Raw genomic sequence first — 26403 nt, forward strand, 5'->3', positions numbered from 1 at the left:
TCTCAGGAGTCCAAAGAAATGAGAGGGGAAAAAAAAGAAAAACACCCCCTTTTTAAAGAAATCTCCGGGTGAAAAGTCAAATACACCCTTTTTTTTTTACAATTCTCGGGCCGGACTTTGTCGCAGGAAAAATACCTCTTTACCGGACATTTTGGTAACACGCATGCGGTCATTCCGACCCCGGAGTGGGGGGGGGGGGGACGGGTGTTGAATATGTAATTCCTTAGGTTTCGACCTCAAACATATCAGAAGTTCTGAATGATGTAAGGATGCATCTTTTCTCTCAATCAGAAGCTGATATTTAGATATTCATTTATTTATTGTGGGTGTGTGTGTGTGTGTGTGTTTTAATATATGTGGAATGATTAAATTTGTTAGGGATATTATGTGGATCTGCAAAGACCGAATTAATACCCAAATCTCAATTGTTTTTATTCAAACATCACATAGGCATCACTTTGGCGCAAGTCGATTTTTGCACTCTGTTAAACAATGTTTCCTGTTCATCCAAGCGTGATCACATACCAACACAAAATGATACCAAATGATTTGGGATAAAACATTCTTTCATAAGAAAATAATTAACTGTTCATGAATGATTTTTAAAATAGTTAGCAATTTCCTAGGTGTAATTTTTTTTTTTAACTCACACTTTATTAAACATGTACAAGTAGAAACCATACTGGAAGATTTTGCAGCCTTAACCTTAATTCGAAATTTTGACCACGATCTAGTATTCTGATCAAAAATTCAATTTAAATACATGTGTAGGGTATGGTCTCAGCAACAACATAATAAAACATGGGAGACAGCAGAGAAGAGATAGATTAGATAAAGTTCTGAAAAGGTCTGAAACGTGTTATAAATTGGTCCAAGATGCATTTTGACCAATTGTAAATGTTGACGCACGCCTACGCGTCCGCCATGACGCGCACACGGAAATGGTTGGGACCACAAATTTACCCATGACGTCAAGTTTATATATATATATATATACCATATATAATTCAGAAATGGCAATTTAGGAGGGAAATGTCGTCAATACAAGCAATTAACAAATCGGCGCCTAAATAACGTAACGCATCAGTAATCAAAATAATATATTCGTTAGAATCAATAATCATGCATAATAATAATAATAATAAAACGCAGTTCCTTTATTGCGCATAATACAGGATAGCATGTCCCTTTCCATACGGCACATGTCATGAAAATGTCATTGTTATGAAATATGTCATTCATGAGATATGAAGCGAACAATATCCATATAGAAAGACAGGAAAAAAGGGGGGGGGGGATAAAATAAAAAGATGCTCTACTACACTTCGCGGTAGACCACCTAGTCAAAGTTCCCTTTACATTAATTATTATACCTTGTGTTGAAAGATGATAACAGAGACATACTTCCGAATAACCCTGGCCGAGCCGGCGTACTCCCCACCTATGTGTCCACATTTATAGGCCCCTAAATTTAAATTCCAAAAAAGAATAAGAAACACTCACCCCTTTGAAAGTAAAGTAGCAGGGAGTGCATCACAAATTTATCAAAGCAAAACAAGAAAGAAGAAAGAAACCCCTCAAAATAAGTTTTGAAACTCTGGTTGGATCGATGATACCTCTCTCATTATGGCAGAACCATCGCTTTGATGATTTATTTCCATCTATGCTAGAGGTTTGGAAACGTATATATAACACACTACAGATAGATATTAGGACTTTGTGAAAAGTGACTTTCATATATTTTATATGTTCCCCTTGCTAACAAAAATACAAATTACTCTGGCCCCATCAGGGATTCACTCTTGATAATAATATTTTGCGTCATCATACATAATGCCTAATTCAATTCTGTATTAAAACGAAACGAAGGTTAAGATTTATATTATGTATAGTGTGTATTTAATTTACCTGTTTAAACGCCTTTTTTTGTCTTCTTTGAACGCGAAACATAGAAATGTTAAATTTGCGAGCTCTCTCTCTATCTCTCTCTCTCTCACATAACCACCCGTTTTCCTACGAACTTTATGGCACATAACGCCATCCCACTATCACACCCACGATCTCTTTGCCCGAACATCGTTAACAAATGGGCCTATCCTGATCGGACATTTTATCATATAAATCTTTCTGTACTTGATGTTCAAGCTGAGAAGAAAACGTTTTAATTCCTTGACAACAGATATTTCCCCCTTTTACAAATATATACAAGCACATAAAATGCTTGAATGATATAAAATATTCAATCATGAATAACTCACATATATAAAAATCAATCATGTACCAGATTCCACACAAAGTGATATAAATATTGTTACACAAAATGTATTTAAGAAACACCCGCAAACGTATTTATTGAGAGCAACCATTTTGTTGTTGAATAATGAATATCATTTAAATAATTAAATATAATAATAATAATAATAATAATAATGATGATGATATTGACTTATTAAAGGTAGCTTTGTCGGTATTCATACCATTCTCCCTGAGGGCCCTGTAATCATTTCATAATACCCTGAAAAGCTACCATCAAAAGGTGCTCAAGCGTTCAAGGAATTTCTTTACAGGGTAATGCAATGTGCAGGGAAATGTGTGATCTTCTCGACCTCTTGATTTGGATGATGGACAACCAATGCAACGAGTTATAATGATGACTAACATCCGCAACGAAATACAGCCTTCTCTTTTTCAAATTATTGTTGTTCATTTAAGTATCCCTATCGTTTTGTTTGTTGTAATTTTTGGTAATGTGCCCCTCAAAATCGATATAAAATAAACTTCATGACAGCTGCCGACATCATCTAGATTTATATCATTATCAACTTGGTTTGATCCATCAACTATTACTGCCCTCTTGGCGTTCGATATGGAACCATTGAAGGTTTAAACATGCAAGAATTTTAACTTGTAAAAGTGTACATATTGTCATCATTTCTCGTCTACCATGCTGAATGCTGGGTTGTCGTGAACGGTTTCAGATGTGGTTTCGCCCTTCTCTCCATCACTTAAATGAATAGACACAAGAAATGATACGGGTTTACGTTGAAAATAAGCGTACTTCAATAGAGGAATAATAACGACTGAAGTCAATCCAGTCACAGGTTTTTTTGTTTCATATGTTACATCGTAAATCCAAATAAAGTACGAGATGTTTAAATATAATTTTTTTAGAAACAGTTCTTTTTTTGTTTATAGTCAGTAGACGTTCAACCCTATGGGGAAGCTTTCCACTGCAGTCCTGTAAGCTTATTCAGAAGTATGTCGTAGCTTGCGCTGTTGCTGATGCATGACATAGTATATATGTTTACACATTTGCATTTTATGATTTCGTTGGTATGAAACAATATCTTTGACACCAATGAATACATTAATATTATCGAGGACGTAAGCAGTCGAAAATCAATCTAACAGTTTAGGCAGTGTATAGAAATAACTGCAACATTATACCAAGCATGGAGGAATTTGCTTTGGCTTAGACTAAAGACTCCTTTTTTCTGAGCAGAGAGGGACTTTAAGATTTGTTTTCACTCATTAATCTGTATTATTATCCAATTTGCAAATGTTATATATAGCATTTTAATGTGTTTGTAAAATAAGGGATATAATTTACTTCAAACCAAACTGTTCTCCTTCTTCCAGCGTCTCTGGGAGTTTCTTGCCTCGAGTCTCGGGCAATGCAAGAGCAGACAGTGAAGCGATGACGGATAGCGAACCGTAGATAACAAGAGGAAGTGGATCCCAATATTTTGCGAGGATGAGGACAAGAGGTGCTGATATGGTCGCTATCCGGGAAAACATAGAGCAGTTGCCCATGGCAACGCCCCTTTATAGGAGAAATGATTAAACACAAACGACGATAGAGATACATGAATAAAACATGATACATTTTTTCTACAATTCGGATGGTCAATTGAAATGATCAATTTGACAGGAATTTCAACAATTCAAACTTCATGCAATAATTTTTTTTTATATATTTATAGTCCATCCTTTTTGGATGTTCGTCTAAAATTATGTCTGTATTTCAGTCATAGGCATGAAGCATTGCTATCCAGTAATTTTGGTTCAATACATGATTTAATTAAATACAGTACAGTTGAAACTATATGTGATGAACACCATCTATAATAAATAATCTGCATATTACTCGTAAACTGAGGTATATTCTAAACCTTTGATTCTTGGTTACCTTATATTTGTTGGATAAAGCTCCACGGTGTAGAGATATATGATTGCAAACGAGCCTGCGATCCCGAACTTCCCTATCATAGAAACAGTTGTCAGGGCAACGCCGGTGGCTACAATGATATTCAGACAGTACTATCATGGTAAGAGTAGGTTATGAAAACATGAAATCATCGGAAGCAGATATAATATTAATTTCTTACATAACGTTTCGTGTATACAGAACTATTAAAGGTTTATATAATTAAGCAAGGTGAATTTAGGGCCCCGCATTATAATGAGTTGCAAGCGCATGAATCTAAGTTAAATGCAACCATACAATTGTCTATCTGTCGTAAACATTATTTAACATGTTAAGTGCTACCTTTATTTGTTCTAGGACCCGTCTCATAAAGAGATGAGATTAATATCAAAAGAGATACAAAATGATGATGAACTTTCTACCCCAACGTACCGTTTATTGCATAATGCACAGCGCCATCTTATGGTCAACTTGCCGTCAGTGCTTGCTCCAATGAATTAAAGTAGTTTTAAACGGTTATATAATTTTGGCTTAATTCGTGTTTGGGCAATGGCTCTTGAAAAGCATTTTGTCATATTTATTGTATTTATATCATTGTGGGTTTGCACTACCTGATTAGCACGAATATTTTTTTTCTCAGGGGTCCACATGTAGTTTAATGGCCTATTGAAGAACAAAAAAGCAACTTACGTATAAATGCAGTTGACAAGCAAGCTACCCCACCTAGCATCAAACAGAAGAAAAGACTCAACCTCCGGCCAAAGAACTCTACGATGAAAATATCCATGATGTAGGCCGGGATCTCGATACCACCCGTAATAGCAAAAGCGACGTAATCATTGGTGCCGAGATTTGAGCTATTCAAAGACAGGCCATGATACACCATGGAGTTCACCATCCTAACAAAGAGGAGACAATGAAAGACAGAGAATGGGATGGAAGATGAGAGAGGGGAGAGGGTGAGAGAGGTATCACGAAGTACATATCTTTTAAAAAATCAATGTCCGCATTCTTGGACAATTTAAATCCTATATTAGGTAAACGAATAATAATGATAATAATAATGATAATAATTATATAATTGTGATGATAATAATACTAATGATCATGATAATTTAATAATACTTGACATTTATATTGCGGATCTTAACGGCACTTTATTGTTTGTTTTTTCTGCTTTTATCATGTTTATGTAAGCTTGGTATTGTTAGTTTAACCAGGAAGGTGAAAGAAAGGAGTCGAAATTCTTGTGATTTATTCAAACGTATTCATGAGTTCTAAAGCGTAACAATGGGATTTGTAACATTCCACTTGGCTTTGAAGTTCCATGCTCCGAGCCGCGCTTCCACTGCGGGGATTTTCGGAGGCCAGGCATGAGTTTCACATTTATTACAAAATATTAAATTACCGGCAAAATTTCAGTGTAAATTATAAACTTTATATTAGGATTGTATTGATAAAGTGCATCAAACAATTTTTTATATTTAGGACTCCGCCCTTCCTATAATTTGTGTGCCAGAGTTGGTAAAAGAAAATCCTGAAAAGAAAAAAAATATTTTAGGATAATGCGCTAATTTGAGCATGTTTTAACTCATAGCATGCCATGAGACTGCATGCACGCTACTGTTATAGTGCTTTGTACATGCAAGCTAACCATAGATACACTGCCATGTGTGTGCAAGGGCGCATTCGTAATAGCAGTTATTGTTCATGCTTATTGGACTGTGCTGTGTGTTTCGCACGCGCTATTCATAGAACCATCGCGTTAATCAGATTATCTTCAAAACAACCTGGCACTGGGGGATTTGGGGCTTGGCACAATGGGGATTAGCCCTGTGACATGATAAGAGAATGTCACGATATGTAATATCCATGATTTACAATTTTCGATAACTTTAAGTTTGATAATGCGTGATTTCGCGTGTTTTTTGTATTTTTGCAGTTGGAAAAAAGGATGATATTACACAAGTTTGTGTTCGCTTGTTCTATTCTACTATTTACACATTCAACAATGGATGAGAAACCATTGAAAGGGACAGCGAAGAGTTGCTGTGATACCATTTCCATGCCCTCTTTTATCTCACCACCTGGTCAACAGTTGCAGATTAGCGCATAACTTTTCGGCGGCTTGGAGCATGGGGTCAAAGGAGATCGGCTTGATAGCAGTCCTTCTCTATCACGTCCCTGGTTTAACGTTAACGAAATGATTCAGGTATGGTGCCGTTAACCGCCGCAAAAAAAAACAGCCGCCTTTAAAAAAAACGTATAATGAATGTCGAGTGTTCGCAACTATTAAAGAACTTTCGCGAATTCACACTGAGCTCTACGTTATGATATATCCACAGAATTGTAAAACGTAGTACACTTGATGTCATCATCATAATAAGGAATATTAAAACATACCACCGCGGTTTGCCGCGTCATATTTGAACGATCCTTGAGAGTCATTAGGCCTACCATATAAAGACAAGGTTGATGGTTCGCATTCTCATCCTGGGTGTGCGGATCAAATCGAGACCTGTGGGCCTATGTTCCTTGCGGATTCGTTCCTGGTGAGAAAGATAAGAACAAATACCCGGGAAAAAAAGATGACAGGAGAGAAATGGAATGAGGAGTGGGTAGAAAATAAAGAGGTAGGGAGTTTATGACATGATCTATTAAACGAAACATTTGCAAAAAAGCATTTCATGTGGGTCCATCTCAAGTTATCAATTAGAAAACAAAAAACATGATATGACAATTTGACCAGAATCCCGTTCGACATAATATGCAGCGTTAAAGATATATTGAAATGACCAACTGTCATTATACAGCCCTTCGAAATAGATATACTTTTCATTCGCAAATTGTTAAATCTTCCTTGAAATAACCTCAGGTTTTACTGTTCCTACTTTTACGCTATTATTTTCCATTTTCCATTTTCGATTCATTCGGTTCGACTTGCATAATTATAATTGAAAATGTTCAAAAGTGTTAAATGTGAAAAATGTTAAGCGGTCACAAATGTCAATGTGCTTGTCATGTTCGATGTGGTATCATCGACCGAATAGAACAATTGAAAAATTGATAATGGCAAATATTTTAGTTATTAAAGGGCTTTATTTTTGTTTACCTGCTCTACCATGAATTCTTTGGTAAACAGGGGCTTCTGCAGTCCGGCCTTGTTAACTTCGGCTACCTTTGTAATAACTTTTTCGGCCTTGTCGTATTTCCCAACGGAGATAAGCCATCTTGCAGACTCAGGTAGCCAGCTTCAAGAGTTGATGATACGTTGAGAAAAAGGATATTTTGAGGAAATAGAGATCTGATGTGAGTTTAATTTCCAGCAATTTTGTTGCAAAATTCAGGCAGAGGAAAGAGTATTTAACTTCAAAACCTGTTCCGTTTAATTGTTTTATTTTTTTTGCTATGTCATTTTCGTTTTTTTTTTTTTTTTTTTTTTTTTTTGTTGTTGTTGTTGTTGTTGTTTGTTTGTTTGTTTTTTTTTTTTTTTTTGGGGGGGGGTTTCCCTATGCTACAGGTAATTATGATATCGTTTTATCAACAATAAATTCAAAGAATAGTTCATCAGAATTAAATCTGTATATATATATATATATATGTTTTTAGCAACCACAATGTATGACAGTTCCAATAATAATACGAGAAACAAAATATCATTTCTTTTGTAAAAGATTATATTGACAAAACATTTCAATCAGTGGTGAATTTAAAAATAAATATATGGAGAAACGGGAAACGAGTTGCACTTCATTGTAGAGGAAGCAAAATGTACATTTGCAGCCCGGCGTACTATACAATTGATGTTGTGTATTCATTTATTTCTTTATTTATCTATTTGTATTTTTCAAGGGAACCCTGTTGTAAATATATTTTATATATCTTTAAAAAATGTTGTCTTGGCCATTATAAACTAAGTATCAACAATGCTAATACTTTATCGATACACCCAGCAATGTAAGAAGAAGGTACAAAACAAAATTGGTTCTTACATAAAAAATATGAATAGAAACAGGAGAGGCAATGTCATGGTTAGCGTTAGAAGCCGCCAGGAACGAATGTAATAGGCCGGTAGAGCGAGAAACATGTAGCCGACAGCGTAGCTGATTGAGATAAGAATCACCAAGGATCGTTTTGATGGCCCAATATACTCCGTCCCTGTTGGACCCAAAGTAAAAGGAACATGACATGAATATATCGATAAATGTCCTCTTATTGACCTTATGCTCAATGTTTATGCTTATATTTATGATTTATTGACTCAATTACTCACATTGTGAGTAAATAACATGAATGAAGATACAATTTAAAATTCAAGGCGACGATAGCAAAAATTGGTCGATAACGGAAATCTTTTAATAAAGGAATGAATCACATAGAAGATAAATGATAGCAGTGCCTGCTGTACAGCTCGCTCACAGGTCAGCCAAAATGAAAAACAAGGTCAAATAATGAAATGAAAAAAGAAATAGACTGTTATTTTGTTTGCCAGTGAGTAATATCAACATATTCTAATTGCAAAGTCGTTGATATTCGCCGGGAGTTATACAAATGTGGTTCAAATACTTTGACCTAAGGGAAAAGGGGAGACAACATGAGTGAGAGAAAGAGAGAGAGAGAGAGAGACGGGGCGAGAAAGAGAGGTGGGGTCCCAATGCGTGTTCAATTGGGTTTTCAAAGACGTGTATATTATTAGTCAGATAGTGGATCATCACTCGAAATACATGCCTATATAGAAAACACGTAAAGCCCTGATAATCTTTTCTCGTGCTTTTTCTACTATATTTATCGTTTCATTGCATATTTTTTGTAATATTATTATTCATTGTATTATGTTTTGCATGAGAAATACAAAATATATTCAAAAAATCGTTTGAATTAATAATGCACACGGCATGTGACCTAAAGTGGTGTGGCAATATGCTCACCTATAACAAACAAAGTGATGTTGAAAGAAATGCTTCCAGAACCCATGAAGAAACGCATAGTGGCAAAGAACCACCAGTTGGGTGAAAAGACAATCGCAACTCCAGAAACAAGCGATACGAGGTTAGCGAGCAGGAGAGTCCACCAGCGTCCTATTCTGCAGCGAATGAAAAACCACGACATAAGCATTGCATGTAAGTATTGGTGTGTACTGCAAGGTGCTTGAGTCATTAAAATCATACAAAAATTGGCCCAGTCTTGGTAAAGTAACAAGCACTGTACACAGAAAGATGTATATGGGACTACACAAATGGTGTCTGGGCTACTTACCTTGATTTCCATATCTTTCTATGCTCATTACTCAGCCAGCATACATTTTATACCAAAATTGTCTGGCACATGATATTTATTTGCTATCTTGAACATTCAGTGTAAGTTTCGTTTGATTATGTGAGATTTCATTTTTTTTTTTTTTTTACCAGAACTCAAGTTTATCTTTAACCTTTCTCCACCCACGTGTTAACGGATATATGACAATCGTTTGGGTAATTATAATTGAGGGTCCATCAGGAAGAAGAGCATTGGAGCTGATGATGCTTCCCTTGGTAGATGGACTTTTTTTCTATCAAAACTTTGTCATGTAAGATGATTACTTACACGTCAGAGAGGATACCAAAGAAGATAGATCCTGCTAAGAATCCCCCGTAGTATATAGATTGATATACTTAGGTTAGTTCACCATTGCCACATACAAGATCAAACTGTACGGCACAGAGAGAGAAGAGTGAGAAAGATAGAGAGAGAGAGAGAGTGAAGAGAAACAAAGAAAACGAACGAAAACAAGCAGACAGATAGGTAGAGGGGCATAGAAGGTCAGATAGGTAAATAGATTGGTAGATGTATTTATATAACACCATAAACAATAACAATGAGTATAATAATAATGATACAAATAAAAATGGTAATGATAAAAGCAACTGCAATAACAATATTGTAATGTAATAATTATACCTCTAATGACATTATATACAGGAATGCTTAGATAGGTAAACTAAGATACCAACGCGTATGTGCGCTTTGTGCGTGTTGTGGGAGAGAACAAATAAGCAAGGTTAGACAATGGTCTAGTCTCGGAAAACACTTCTATTCCAACAATATATATACATACTTTTATCGGATCTTTATATGGTTAACACCTTGCAGGGATATTTGCGTACCCAGTTGGTTTAAGGACGAAATCCTGTAATCTATTAAAGCAAATACTCATGACTTGTCTGACCGAAACACACATAATGGACTTTGTGATGGCATGTTAGCATTGTGCTAAAGAAGTTATCCAGTAAATTATACTACTACCATTACTTTGTAATGAATGAAATTTATGCACACTGATGAACTAAAACATATCATTACGTAATTGCAATTTAAAACAAACTATTGTTATTCTTCATTCATCGATTCGTACCTTTTGCAAAATCCGATTATTACAAAAAAATATTTTATGTAAGAACTGCCAACGATTGGAACGTGCATGCAATGTAATAAATAGTGCAACTTTCTATGCTTATAAAACCTAACTAAAGATCCATCTCTATAATATATAACAAGATATTGATATAAAATAATATTATTATTTGTCTTTCATAAGATATTCATATAGTCAGTTTTCCATTCGTAAACTCATAATCTGTTTGAAATAATAATACCTAATAATGACACCTTCGTACAATTTAATACTCAAATCTCTGATAATTTTTTTTAATGATTTGCTGGCACCAGCTTAAAGTTTGCATGCTATAACATTCTATTGTGTGTTTTTACTATTTTACCCATGTATTTCTTTGTTTTTATCTTGGTTGTATGATCATCTATCTCGTTATATTCGATTACTATTGGCCTATCATTTAATTGGGTCACAGCCCTGTATGGGGTTTTCAAACCTTTTTGCTGCATCCCAAGACATGTTTTGTTTTTACTGAATGTCTGAATAAATACAATACAATACAACCAATATAACTGAAATTAAACATACTTCTGTATTGCACGAATAAGCAGAGAACTGTCACCTGGAGATTATTGTAACATACGGGAGTGTATTCATTTATTGTTCAATTTGATTAATATATTCAAATATTGATGAAAGATGTGAACGGGGGAGGAATTATGTATAATGTAAGATCTTACTTCCGTCACTGTCGTCGTCTTGTATTGGCTGTCATCGTACACCCATCCGCTGTCACATGACATCGTTTCGCTGCTGTAATTGGATGGATCAATCCCAGGCCAGAATCCCACTCCGGACACGTTATATTTTTCACATTGTGCGTACTCCAGGTCACCATCTGACGTGTAGTTTGATGGGATGCTACCTTCCTTCTGGGCGTGTGCGCAGGCTTCCTCTGACAACCCATACTGCTCACATCCAGGAGTCCATTCGGGGGTCTAGATAATATACATATTTTGTCAAAGAACATCTTTGTATATTTATCAAATATATATTTTGTTTAGCCTAAAAATTATCCAAATCGTATTTGAAAAAATGCATCCTGCTTGTGAATGACTTTTCCTTATGTGTTATAATAATTGTTAAATTAATACCATAATTGCAGGGATGTGCCATAAACATACCTTTAGATGTATGTTTTGTGATATTATGTATTCACTTGGTTGGATGTCATTTGGTTAATTATATTTGTATTATTGTCGCCTTAAATCTTAATTTTCTTTATGTTCTTTACACATTTGGTTAATTTCCCTACCGCAACACCCGCTCTAAAAACAGGCCTTTACATATTATTTTTCTTTTAATGGATCGAATGTTTGTTTCAGAACCAATCAATCCATTTCGCCTAGTTTTGTTTCTACACCCGGTATATTCAGTCGGCACAAAGTCTTAATAATCATCGAATCATCATTAAAGATAAAGTTGAGTTCTGGTCATGCAATTGCATTCTGAAAGAAACGTTATGAAATCGATCAGAAAAGGTTGATCATCTATCATATAGGTAATGGTGTGTACTGCAAGGTTCTTGAATCATCAAAATGATAAGAAATTTGGCCAGGTCTTGAAAAAGTTACAAGCAATGTACACAGAAAGATGTATATGGGACTACACGAACACGTGGCATAAAAATCCGTCCCGGTTTTTTGATGTTACATTCCACATTTAGAATATTAAGGCATTTGAAGAGCCAGGCTTTACAGTGAACATTTTGTATCTGATATTCTTCCACACTTGTATAATACAATGATACCGCTCACAATTTGTGTTCACCTCTTCCAAGAACTTAACCTTCGCTGTCTGATAATCTATAATGATTGCCGGCAAATAGTTATGACCTTTGAACCAATAAGTACAATTGGTGTCTGACCGTTTGGCCATGATACGTTTTGGCTAGCATTACATGGTTTACACCTGCGTTTAATGCTTAATCAGCTCTGGCATTATTTCGTTCATATTCCAGTTTACTTTCATTTCGCCTATACATAATTGTTTTTATCTAGTATTCACATATATAATGGAACAAATCGAAGTACTAACAGAAACGAACGTTAGAGGAAACAGTATTTTTACAAAAAATAATGACCGTTACGCTAATCGGTCGGTAGATGAAACAATTATTCTGTTATTGGATCAAATGATGAGTATTTCTTTTCAGTTCTGACAGTTAGTGTAATGACTAGAGGGGGGGGGGGGATAAGAGACGAATTTCGCCGGGTTGGGAAGAAATAGTTGACCGTCGGTTTTATCCAGAGAACCAATAGTGAAGTGTAATTTCTAAATAGGCAAAACTGATGACAAACTATTGAATTCAAACAAGTCTTTTTTTCTATATTACAGAAAATTACCTTACATTTTTGTTTGGCCACTAGTTATAGCATTCGGCTCTGATGTTCACAATTCGATAGCAATTACAATACTATGAATACATACAATTTACAGTTAGCAACTAAATTATTCATACCCTTTAAATACCAAGTTTTGTAATTTTTTAAGTATATCAAAAGTTGATTTGTCTGGATTTATGTTTCTTGACGAGGTGACGTAGTAAACCTTACATCTGAAAGAATTCAACAAGGGCCTGAATTCAGCCAGTCTACTTTCATTCTTGAGTTATGAAGAAAAAAACACATTCGACATTTACAACTCGTTTAAATAATTTATTTGTTAACTGTATGTTAATTTCTATCTTGACAAATAGAGATTCTACGCCAATTAAAGTATGCCTTATGCACATTTCCTGCTCGAAAAGCATTTAAAAAAAAGAAGACTGTAACAGAATGATTGATTTTGCCCGTTGGACAGTATCGTTGTTCGTGTTTCTTAATGATCTTACCGCACACCAGTGGTCGACGGGGGCATTGATGAAGACCGATAACAATGTCGCCCAGGAACCGGTGAACTTAAATATCAACGAGATCAAGTAGACACGGCGTTGATAGGGCCCAAACTCACCAACATTCTTTAAAATGTCGTCAAACTTCATCTCAGTTCAAAACCAAGCACGGGAATCGTGAAGAAAGTTGGAGTTTAGGAAGCTACAGTGGAAGTATGTCCTTCTCTAAACGTTGGTCAGTACGTTTGTAGCTAGAAGTTAATTTCATTTAGATCTATTCTTGTCTTATCTGCTATACTATTGTCTTATCTAAAAGTGTTGACAATTCGTCAAGTTTGACCTCAAACATATCAGACGTTCTGAATGATGTAAGGATGCATCTTTTCTCTCAATCAGAAGCTGATATTTAACTATTCATTTATTTACTGTGGGGGTTTGTTCGTGTGTTAGTGTGTACAAGGGGGGGGGGGGTGCACAATGTCATACATGATTTACAAACGTGTAGAATATTGGATTATCTATCAGAAGGATGTCGTGCCTGTTTTTCTGTTCGGATATTTCACATGAACAAAAATTAAAGCAGTACTTTTTTTCGTATGAATAATTTGACTTTGCCTGTAAACCCCCCCCCCCCCTAACTCTCCCCCTCCCCTCTCCCTCTATCTCTCTCTTGCTCTCTGACTGTTTGCCTCTCTGTCTGTCTGTCCTCTCCCTATTTCTCTCTCTCTTTCTCTCTTTCTCTCTCTCTGTCTCAGCCTTTGTCTCTCTCAGTCTCTCCCTCTTTATATCTATCTCGCTGTCTCTCCTGATAACTATACTTTTTCATATTCATGCCATTTGAATAGTCCATAAAATTTAATAAACCAATGAAAACATACATCGTTTGTTCTATACAAAAACTATTCTAGATCCTTGTTCTTTGATGTAGAAAAATATAATTTTAAGATTGCTTTCTGTCATTTAAACTGACAAAATATAAATTCAAATTTTGATAGGCTTTATTTAGAGCGCGTACATAGATAAACTTGTATCAAATCGCTGTGCAGCACATGTATTTATCCTTAGACAAGCGCATTAACCTCTACATGCACTGCTGCTGGGCATTGCGTACTTAAAACTCGTTGGATAGAACCATGGATAGAACTCACTTTTTCACGAAACACGTGTGGTAGTCTTAATAAATAAATCACTAGTGACTGCGTTTGACAAATCAGTTGATTAGGATCGAGGAATTATAGTATAATATCATTCAACCATCATTATTTTTACTTGCCAAATAGAACAACTTGTTGTAAAGGCATTACACTTTTATCGGCTTTTTAAAGGATTTAACGATGTGCAAATATGAGTAGACGTTGGTAAGAAGTCCTTGATTTCCTTTTATGAATTATTGACAGTGTATAGTAATTAACAGACGGAGACATCAGACAAACAAACAAATTACGAAACAATTGTGCTCTTTGCCATTATAAACGGGTGATAAACGGGTGATAACCTCCGTACAAAGAGGGCATGAATGGACTGAGAAATAGAAGCTTCAGCAAGATTTCTTTAAAAGTTTAAAAGAAGAACAAAATGGTGTATAAAGAGTGATCAGCAGGTTATGTGAGGTAGTCACTGTAATAACATATTTACAATGCCATTTTACAATAGTTAACAAATGATCAATAATATCCTAGGAAAGATAAAAGAGGGGCAGATTTGGATACGAAGAGGGATGGAAGATCGAGAAAGAGGTAAAGGAAATAAGATTATTACTGTGTAGATGAGAGCGAGAGAGCGAGAGAGAGAGAAAGAGAGAGGGAGAGAGAGAGAGAGAGAGAGGAATGGAAGAATATTGGGTCTACAGGTATCCAGTATAATACAATAAAGAATCTTTGTAAATTCCCGTATGAAATTCGACTAAGTAATGTGCGTATTGTACGATGAATATAATGCATGTTTATTGAATAACATAATTATGTGAATTGCACGCTATACACAAAAATATAACATTCATATTGTTATATCTATAGCCATATCTTATATTCAAAATTATTTCCCTCTACATTGTGTCACTGCGTATTTAGTCACCCTTGAAAGCTGTCTCACTTTTGACTTTATTATAAATTATTCATCTAAATAAATTTCGTTAAAAAGATAAAACATCAACCTGATACCGGACGGCAAATAATAATGAATAATGCGTAGTCAGATTAAAGGCAACAAAAAAAAATGTTTGTAAAGGGCCTGCAGGACCTATTCCCGAAACATGTCGCCTAGATCTGCTCATTCAGTGAATGACCCTTGATCCAAGTCATCGTGAAGTTCATTATTAATTGCTTTCTTGACAACATATTGGAATTCAGAATACCAAAGTAGCAGAGAAGTCCTTTATGCGCGTATGTTTCGCATAACTTCAGCTATGTTTAAGCTTGACGTAAGAGTATGTAAGTGATTTGGTTCCCTTCCAGAGGAGTGTCTTTGCCATTACGTTTTTAACAAATATGGGAAACACATCAAAAAACGGTTTTAAGTGGTAATTCTCCATAAATGTATGATGCTATTCTCCTGCAGCTTGAAAAGTAAAAATATTTCCATTTAAAAACCGTTAAACCGGTACATGGTAAACGGACGCAGAGGTCAATGGAAAAGCGTCGCCTCTAAACTGCTAAAGGACATGCGATGTTGGCCGGCATTTAAAGAACGAGCCTGTTTCTTTTGATTGAGGTTATGAACGAAATGTGCCGTGACAAAATCAAATAAATGAACATTATGAGTAAAGAGCAGTCTCACCCCGACCAATATCATCAAGGATGCCTCGATGCAATTTCTTCTATTACGGTTACTGCACGATCGACAACGAATAATGTTGTTTCAAAAGAACAATGAGCGCATGCCTGCCTGGATACGTGACTTTAAAATACATGCTCAAGTATCTGGTTCGTTCCTTTTCAACATTAAAATGTTAGATTTTACATTGTTGTATGACCTTATAACTCGAAGTCCGTCAATCGTAGGTATTGCACGTTTTTAAAAAGAGAGCAAGTTTGATTCAATATCGTGCAAAGAATTCTTAAAGGTTAACATGCTGACTAGAGCATGCATGAACTATTATTCCTTACACCTTCTCTCATCTCGATTTTGTTTAGATATATTGATAAATATTTTCAATGAAACATTCAGTACAGAAAAATTATTCAATTCGAGCGTCATTCAAAATTAAAATAAAACTAGACATTGAATTCGTCACGGAGATGAATTAGGTGATATGACGCCTTGATCGAGATATTATAACACGTGTAGAAACTCAATGGGAGATTTGGTCTTTAAAAAAAGGAACACCGTCCATTCATTTAACACGCCCACGTAATAGCTCATTAGAAGATTTTCTACACTGCGCGGCCGATCATCTGAAATAGTTATTTTAAATTATTTATTTATTTCTTATATTTAGACAGGGTGACTCATTATCACCAATAATGGTGGTCTTCCGTGAGACCCTGTTAAAAATAATAGGGAAAAACAGTAATAACAAAATCATTAACATAAACTCATAACTCATAACTCAAAACAAAATCGACCGAGTCAAACAGAAATTCAGTCTCTGAAAAAAATCCCACCCTTCATTTATAATGCGGTGACTTGTCGGTTACGAACGACAGGCTTCGATATCTACTCAATCTATCAAACAATACGAAATCAAGCTGTAGTAAATACACATACAAGAAAGTTTTAAAAAAAGGAGATGCCATAATAAAATCATTGGCGATGATTCAAAATTTGGATTGTTAAAAAATCCAGCAACGTGTTCTGAGGTCATATTTATTGCAATTTTAGAAAGTTTTATCTACCAGCGTGTTTTGAACACTTTGTTCAATTGAAATGTGCGTGTGATATCTGTGTTAGGTATATTAAAGATCTATGCTATTTCTTATACATTTTTAGGGGAAAGGGGGATGGTGTGAGACAAGCTAGAAGGGGAAAGGGAACCATGCATCTCTCGTATCATTTGATTGCGTTTGAGAAATTGTCATTTCTGTTAATATGATTTAGGGTTTTTTTCATTTGTAACGACTACATCATTGATTGTATGATCTATTTCATATTACAATGACAGGATTATGCTTTGTTCTTTCTAAAGATATCATTGTGGAAATAGAACCTACTGTGCTTTTACACATGTATCAAATTTAAGCTGTTACTTTTATACATAAGCATTATTATTTTAAGTCTTATGTTATATAATTTTGCACAATTGTGTGTCGTAATTGTGCAAATAATGTTTTCGATTTTGTCTGTTGAGATATAAAAAAATAAAAGAACACAGCCACTGTGGAAAGGGCAACAATGTGTGTGTGTGTGTGTGTGTTTTTTTTGTGCGCGAACGTGTGTGCGTGTGTGGGTTTGTAAGACGTGTGAAACGGTGATAATCATATGTATACATAACATCCAAGTGGGATACACTGGCAACTGTGGATATCCCCGGTTGATAACTTTCGTATTTTTTTTTCCAATTTTGGTATAAGTGACCCGAGAGGAGTCTACTACCCATTGCCATCAAGAGTTCCAAGACATCCACATTTTCATAGTAAGACGCCACAATTCCGAACGCTACTTTGTGTATCATCTGAGATCTTAAAACTCTGATAAATAACCAGCGCCAAGTATTAAAGCTCATACATAAAAACAGGAGGCTAAATTCTTGTTATTCTTTGACAAAATGTAATTTTATTCATTCTGGCGGTCAGATAAATGAATGAAAACACATTTTGTCAAAGGAAAGGAATCTTTAGTAAAAAAAAAAAAAAAAAACACCTCAAATTCAAATATCCCCAGTGTCATAGTTAAAGATAAATATCCCCAGTTGGCACGTTGTGCGCATGCGTGTGTGTTCATGTGTATTTTAGACAAAAGTGTGAATTGATTCTTGATGTCTCATGTATTTTTCTATAGTTTAAATGATTAGCTTTTCATTTCATGATGAAGGATATATATCAAATTTACAATACAGTCTTTAAGAGGCACCTGTAACATTATGGATCTTCGGTGACTGGTCCCTCAGAAACAAGTGCTATAAGCCAGTCAACGATAATTTATAACTTCAACTGGATGCAGTTAACAGCGTTGGTCTATTGATTGGATTTTCCATATAATTGAATTATATGGAAAAGGATACAATTCTTGGTTGTACTCGGGAATTGTCAGTTAATATATCACCCTGTCTCTCTCATTCTCTCTTGCATAATGAATATATGAATATAAGTTTGGGCCTAATTAGATTACTATCACTGGTGGAGGAGAAAGAAGCTCTCTCTTGCTTGACCACAAGAGTTTATTCCCAGCTTTTCAATCAGGGGTGCCACACAGTCCCTCTTTTAGAACAAAGGTCATATTAAGATAAATAAACAACAATTAGGTACCGTGTTTACACTTCACTATAGTAAGTCCAACCAAGTAGCTAAAAGCTTGTTCACATCCTAGTTCTGAGATGGGTTTCCACACACACTACCATTTCAGGAGGCCTTCATGCATATCATGAACATAATTTTGTTTTCCTACTGATTTTATACATTCTCGAGTGTAATAGTAAATACATTGCCTAAAATAGTACACCCTTATGTACAAAACTCATCATTTCATTAAAATATTTATGAACAATATACCGACGATATATGTATCTGAACACTACAGTATATCAGCATTAACACTCTCTGGATACACTTTCACTTCCATCGCCTATATACAAGCTCATTTTCCACTGCTACTGTCACTGTTACTGTCGCTAAGCGGCTGATTAACTAATAACACAAAGTCAATGAGAAAATTGGACTTTGTACAACAAACTATGAGTCAAAATATGACACTAACAGGTACAAACCATAATGGAAGATTTTGCTGCCTTCACCATTATATCGAGATTTTGACCGCGATCAGATATTGGATTTAGTATATTTGTAGAATTAGGTCTCAGCTACAACATAATAAAATCAATCGAATCAAATTCAAATGTTTTCCTATATTCACAGTGGCCCCATTTTGTCGTCAAAGCATTCTAACAGCAAACATCAATAAAACAGCGGTTCATAACATATCAGAACATGAAAGAAACATTGGTAGACACCAGCCAGTCTGATGAGCAATTTTTGCTAAAAAGTGATTTCAAATTGCTAAAAATAGTATAAGGAAAACAAAGCACTGAGGTGGGGAAAAATGAATTCAGTACGGACAGCTCATGCAATCACGCGCGCATGCGTCCGCGCGCACAAAGTTGTTCAATGTTCTAAAAGTTGTTTTAAAATGACTGTACGGGTCAATGTCGCTATTCATACTAGCGACATTGGAGTCGGCAGAGCTAGAGAATACAGAAATAAACTCGGACTTCTCGTTGCCTCATTGAACAATTACTGCGAATCATCTTTGACCATCTTGTTGGAACAAAATAACATGTATAGACATTTCTGATACCTGATCATTTCAATATTTCTCACAAGACATGGTTCGTTCAGAGGCTGCATTAAGCGGGTAAGGTTACACGCTAGCGATTTGCCAGTTACCCCGATAATAATTTCCACAATCTCAGTTATTACCATTTATGTTAGAGGTTTGGAGACATATATCTAAGCAGACTTTGATATATGTTGCGATATATGTCGGAGGTTTGGAGACATATAACTATGCAGACTGTTTGAAAAGGGATTTTTAAATATTTTAGAAATTCTCCTTCCTAAAATATTACAAAATGCCTTGGCACCACTCCGGATTCACTCTTGAAAATAATATTTTGCATCATCATACATTATTCAAATCTGTATAGGAAGAGAAAAGGGTAGTATTAGAGGAGGAGGATAACAGGTAAGGGTTTATATTATGTATAGTGTATTTTAAAATTAACCTTTTCAACGCATTTTGTTCCGACAAACGCAAAAAATAGGAATGTCCGAATTTGCTCTCTCTCTCTCTGACACTCTCTCTCTCTCGCTTTCTCTGTGTATTTTCTGTATCTTTCCGTCTCCCTCTTTGTGGGTCAATTACTCATCTTAATGCAACGTTTTTCCTCATGCCATGGCGCACAAAAATTTTACTATTTTTTTTTGTTGTGAGACCACGTTTTTATTTTGAACACACTGCGCCAAGGCCAAAAGGGGATAAGGCGTATTGTATAGAACGATTCAAACCTTGACGATAAAAACGTTCACATATTTTTTTCTAAAATATTCCTCTCAAAGATTTGATTGAAAATATCATTCTTTTATAAACTTCTTTCTCAGTGCAACAGATTTTTGTCCAAGAATCGATTAGCGCATTCACTGCGAAATCAATAAAGTAAATAAAAGCTCTCGCATTCAATACAAATATACTGATACAAACACATTTGCGAACAATAGAATCCATTAAGCAGTGAATATTTGCAAACATTGCATAAAATCACTTTAGTATGATCTTTACAACACTTTTTTTCCATAGAGTAAAAATTCCCAAATTAAAACCTTGCATTGAAAAGTGAGAGCCTTTACCAGCTAGAGATTCTATTCGCTGCTCCCTTGGCGGTCGGGAATTTTTCTTTAAGTCTGTAGCAAGAGAAAAGGACAATTAATGTAAATGAAAATGAAACTTAACCGAGTTAGTCAGTCTGTCTGAAAAAGATGTACTGAATAGTTTCGTTATGAAAAAAAAATAGTTTCACTTAGATGTAATAATTATGTATATGACGTAGAGAGGCACTTAACTAACTTTAAAAAGGAAGGAATAAAACAGAATTAAATAGTTTTTTTTCCAAAGGAACCTCTATTGCCTCTGTAAAAGTGGGTTACAATAGGGGAATATTGGCTTTGCTAACACATTTCCCTCAATTTTTTTTTAATGGTTTTTGAAAATTATTTGTTAATAACAAATACTATATAAAAAGAAGTTTTGAAGGAGAGACATCTGAATATTAAATCTAGAGAACTTTAAAAGAAAATTGTTGTGTTCCAATTTTCAAGAAGATCCAGAGAGTGTTTTTTCCTCAACAAACTTTTACTGCTGGAAAGGTATTTCGAAATCTGTTTGAGAGGCAGAAAATGCAACGCGTATGGTATTTTGTACACTTTTTTCCCATTGAGTTAATAATAATTATATTACTAAGTCTTGTTTTTTACCTGGAGCAGCCTCATTAGTATTGATACTGTTCTCCCTGAGGGCCCTGTAATGATATCATTACCTGGCTTTAGCCAAGCATGGACCTACTAATATGAGCAAAACAACTTGTAAAGGTGCTCAATCATTCAATGTCTTAATCCCTGGTATCCATTTACCTCATCTGGGTGGATTGTGGCTGATGTAGTTTAATATCTTTCCAAAAGACATTAGTCCAGCGGCGCCAGTATCAGTGGACCTTTTCTCTCCTCTTTCTTTTTTTAGCCTACGGGACAATATAATAATTACATCACACACATCGATCTTTCTCCTATAAAACTGCACGAATTGGTTCAAGTGGAGAATAATGATCTACGTATGGCCTCTACGTATTTGTTTGATAGTTCAATACACCATGGATCAAATAATCAAAGCTGCATGATAGTGTGACTTGTAAAACAAATAATATTAAATAGCACCAGAATGCTGTAAACATATTTTGTTCAAAGGTCTGATCGATAGACATGTGAAAATGCCCCTAAATTAAAAAGACTTCTCCTAATTGATTTAGAAAAAAAAAACACTAGACAATGAAGGTCGTAGGTAGTATTTCCAGATCGCACAATTTAGAAAAAAGCTGGAGCAGGAAGCGTACTTAGGCCTAGTTTGTTTCCTCACACTACAGTTTACAGAAGAGAATTTTATATAGATCAAATGCATTGGTCGCAGAAGTGTATGGCAGACAGTGAGAAGGAAACAACTTTCTCTCGTTTAATGTTTAACATGAAAACAACAACAACCCCCTCCCCAAACTAAAAAAAATATAATATAAATGACAGATGTGATGGCTTGAGAGAGCAGCAATCAGCGGTATTTTGCTAATGGGCGTGAAACACATTATATAGAATATACCTTCATTTTTGAAAAGCTATATTTTATCAAGTTCCATGATCATGACATTTACATATTTTCTCTTCTTTCGTAAAACGAGGGATTTTCCTATTCGACTTAAAATCTTATTGGGGTACTAATTGTTTGAGTCACGTCTTGAAACGCTTGTGTAATATCTGTGTCGTTGAATTAAAGAGGGAAAGGCCGAACGACATTCATCACAGAAGAAGCGCACGAAGGAAAATAATTTAATATTCAAGTACCACAATTCACCGCACTAAATAAATATCTAGATTGTCAATTGAATAACTTCTGTCGCGGTTGACGAATAACAAATGACCTGTATGAAGAAATATAAGGAATATTTAAAAGAACCTTTGTTTGTTGATGTATCCTCGCATAGAATATGTAACCTTAGTGTTTATATAATAAAGGTCGAGGCTTTTTCAATTTATACGTTTATAGCTATATTATATAAACATTGAACAAAGGGTTTTTCGTAGTTTTCGATTGAATCAGCATTCTCTGTCAATTACGTTACTCCAAATCAAAAAATTACCTTCCATGAATAATTAGTTATTATAGACATGAGAGACCTATATATTTTTCTAGTACGTAGTTATAATTTATTGAAGAAAAAAAATCTTTAGCATGGGTCTCACGAGTACAATAGTAAATATGATGAACTTATCAAACAGCAAACTTCATGGACAAAATATGAATACAGAAAAATATTTAAAGCAAGTCAAGGTTTCCTTTTTAAAATAAACATGTACAAAAGGCTTCAAAAATCGTAAGATTGTATAGAATCTACATAAAATATATTTATCCAAATCGAAAAATAAAAAGGCTGGGTTCGGATGATAATTATTGTTGTCTCCATCTGTTAATTATGACTTGACGTTTTAGTCTTAGTAAAGCATTTAAATTCAGTTCAGGTCACTATGAACATGACTGACAAAGAAATCGGACAAAATATACAGTTCCTCAGGTAGACAAAGGAACATCCCTTCATTGCTAATATGTAAAAATGTGTAGAACAGGTGTCACATGCATATTCACCTTTTTACATAAATGCATTGAAAGGATGTTCCTTTGTCTACCTGAGGAAGCTATTAGTTGTATCTGTTTCGTTATGGTCAGTATTCACCGGGTGTTGATCGTGGCCGACATCAGACCTGGGGGTGTTTCACAAAGATTCTAAGTTGAACTTATCTCTAAGTTGGACTTAATAGTTATGGAAATGTATAAATGTTGGATAAATACTATACCCTTGGCATTTCGAAATATTTTTGTTTACAATAGTGATATACATTCTTATCCCACACGACACTCATCCGATTTCCACTTAACAAACCCCAAAATTATTATGGCCTATAAATCGATAAGACATCATGGTCCAGACATTTGGAATGCTTTACCTGACAATATTAAACACTCTGCAACTCTTTATTCATTCAAAGCATCGATGAAAAATATTTAATATCTACATATTCAAAAACATCATAAGGGTCTCAGAGGTTTTGATTGTTTATTTAAATTAATTTTAGATGACCAGTTCATTAACAATACGAATCGAACACTCACTTTACCTGCACACACCCACTTGCACACACTTGCACATTTTTCTTCTTTTTTCTTTTATTAATTTCTTTCCACTTTTTATTCAGATACTTTCTGAACAAAATGTGACTCTCTATTCCCCTACATTCTCCTAAAACAGCGCCACGTACGCCCCCCCCCTTCCCGGCTGCTATCGACTCAAGCTTCCTTGCTTATGATAGTTGACCTCTGCATTTATCTTGATTATTTTTACTTACCTCCATACTTTCAAGCTTTCAATTATGCATTTTTTTTAATATCTTATTTTGTGTGTATTGAGTTGTCACTCTTGATGTAAATCAATTATATTATATACTATTAGTGTTATTTGAATGTTTTATATTTTATTTATCAATAAATGCAGGAACATCTGCTAAAAAAAAAAGAAGCTTTTAGCATTAGTATTTTGTCAAAGTTATTTTAAATGTCATAAAATGTTGATTCAGATCATTAATAACAACCTGTTATCAAGGAGATATCATGTTCTTGGTGTGGAATTTATAAAATGTCTAAAATACTTCAATTTTAGATTGTGAATATATTTTATTTTAAGGCTACAAATAGCTCTCCAAAATTGTTAAGTCCAACTTAGAGTTAGATACGACTTAGGATCTTTGTGAAAAGCCCCCGCCCCCCTCCACTGGGCTGCAATAAAAAGGATTGTTTTTCATAACATTGTCATGCTGTATCAACTGAAATAGAAACGTGTTTATCATAGCAATTCAAAGTTTTACGTTGAGAACTGGGTTGCTTGCTAAGTGTGGCAGTGAAACGAGATACGAGACTCTCGAGGAAAATAAGAATAGCAGAGTTAAAAGGGGAGACAAACTCGAAAAATGACGGATACATCACATAATTCTATTCACATCAAGACATAAAGACAAAAGCAAACGGTACACGCCAATCAAGGTGCATTGTAATTGAATTCCATACATGGTTTTCAAGTGTAGGGAAAATGGGGTTGCTGGCTCTAGGGAGGATTGTTTAGGGATATACGTTATAGAAGTTGAATTTCTAAAAGTCTTCTATGTCTGGTGTACTCAGTTTAACATAGTATCTGCTTTTATACACTCAAAAACAAAAGCCATCTTGGAAGAAGAAAATTATGCAAAAGGGTTCAGGAAAGGGTTTGGTTTATCAGTTTTTTTTTTTCTTCAAATATATTGGTTTAGATATAAGGCCGTGGCTATGATGGTATCTTAGATAAGACAAAGAAGGAATGAAAAAAGGAACCTTTTGATGTACTTTTGTACATGACACGTTTTCGTTCAGTACTGTATTAACCATTAGAACATGCATTAGCTTTAGCTCTATTTTGTACGATATAAGTACATCTCATATGGTTATAATAACGTTTATAAGAAGAATACAAATGAGAGGACTTAAGTTTTAATAAATCTTAACGGTTAGGCATTTTTAGTGATTGCTATTTACGGAGATTGTATGCAACTGTTGATAGACGGCCTCGCTCTCCTTTCATTACAGCAGGGATGCCACATCGAACGGTGAACTTTTCGTGTACAATATGCATTCATTGGTATTACGAATGTATCAAATATTATCATCCATCTTATAGTATTATAATCATCATCATCATCTTCATCATCATCATCATCACCACTTGGCATAGTCGTAAGCCTATATCTAAATTACAAATATATTATACTAATACAGTGATATGTAGATTTTTTTAATAGAAAGTAACAAGTTTTGAATTCATTTTTTTTAAATATAGAACCAGTGATAGACGGGCATTCAAGAGGCCTTCAACGCATTTGCTGTACCTTAATAAGACCGTAGGAAACTATCTTTTTTTTAAAAGCTAGGAGGGACTCCACGATCACGTTTGTTTGAAAAAAAAAGCCGCACACAGCAGAAATATGTCATGCTAGATTTGTGGCGCCATAACCGGCCTTGTGAAACCTCCTTTGGCCAAAAGTCGAGTCAGATATATAATAATGATATTAATCTTTTAAAGTCCACTCCAAAAGTTATTAAGTTAAACTGAAAATGGAAATTCTTTTTTCCCAATTGATCGTGAGCCCGGCAGCCACTGAGCAGCGCCAGATCGACGTTGCAATATTCCTTATTGTTGAACGTCAAACAAGGTAGCAGCAACCCCCGTCTTTTAACACTGTTGAATAATATCAAACAAATGTAGATGTTTTCGCTCTTTTCCCGCTTTTTCGACTAGTGGTAGAAATATTGCATTACATATATATTTTTGCCTTGAAATCGCTAGCGAGCACGTATTTTTCTTTGTGACTTTTTCATACCCCTTTTATGATTTTCGCAAAAAGATTATAATTATTACATTCAAGAGGAAACATGACCTTTGATATT

General features: G+C 34.9%; 1 protein-coding gene across 1 annotated transcript; it reads right to left on the minus strand.

Moving 5' to 3' along the window:
* Positions 1-4185: 4185 nt before the first annotated feature.
* Positions 4186-8237, minus strand: LOC115927923 (organic cation transporter 1-like). The gene is made up of 5 exons (XM_030994276.1): positions 8200-8237; positions 7320-7458; positions 6665-6756; positions 4926-5106; positions 4186-4320 (listed from the first exon to the last, which is right to left on the minus strand). The coding sequence occupies exons 1-5, from the start codon at positions 8235-8237 to the stop codon at positions 4186-4188; spliced, it is 585 nt and encodes a 194-aa protein (XP_030850136.1).
* Between the last annotated feature and the right edge of the window lie 18166 nt (positions 8238-26403).

Source organism: Strongylocentrotus purpuratus, unplaced genomic scaffold (assembly GCF_000002235.5).
Source record: "Strongylocentrotus purpuratus isolate Spur 01 unplaced genomic scaffold, Spur_5.0 spur5_scaffold_21, whole genome shotgun sequence".
Taxonomy (NCBI): Eukaryota; Metazoa; Echinodermata; class Echinoidea; order Camarodonta; family Strongylocentrotidae; genus Strongylocentrotus; species Strongylocentrotus purpuratus.

Coding starts and splice junctions, on each gene's coding strand:
- LOC115927923 (XM_030994276.1), bottom strand. CDS start 8,237: ATGACATTGCCTCTCCTGTTTCTATTCATATTTTTTAT. Junction 7,459..8,199: donor TTTCTATTCATATTTTTTAT/GTAAGAACCAAT, acceptor CAACTCTTGAAG/CTGGCTACCTGAGTCTGCAA. Junction 6,757..7,319: donor AAGAATTCATGGTAGAGCAG/GTAAACAAAAAT, acceptor CTTTCTCACCAG/GAACGAATCCGCAAGGAACA.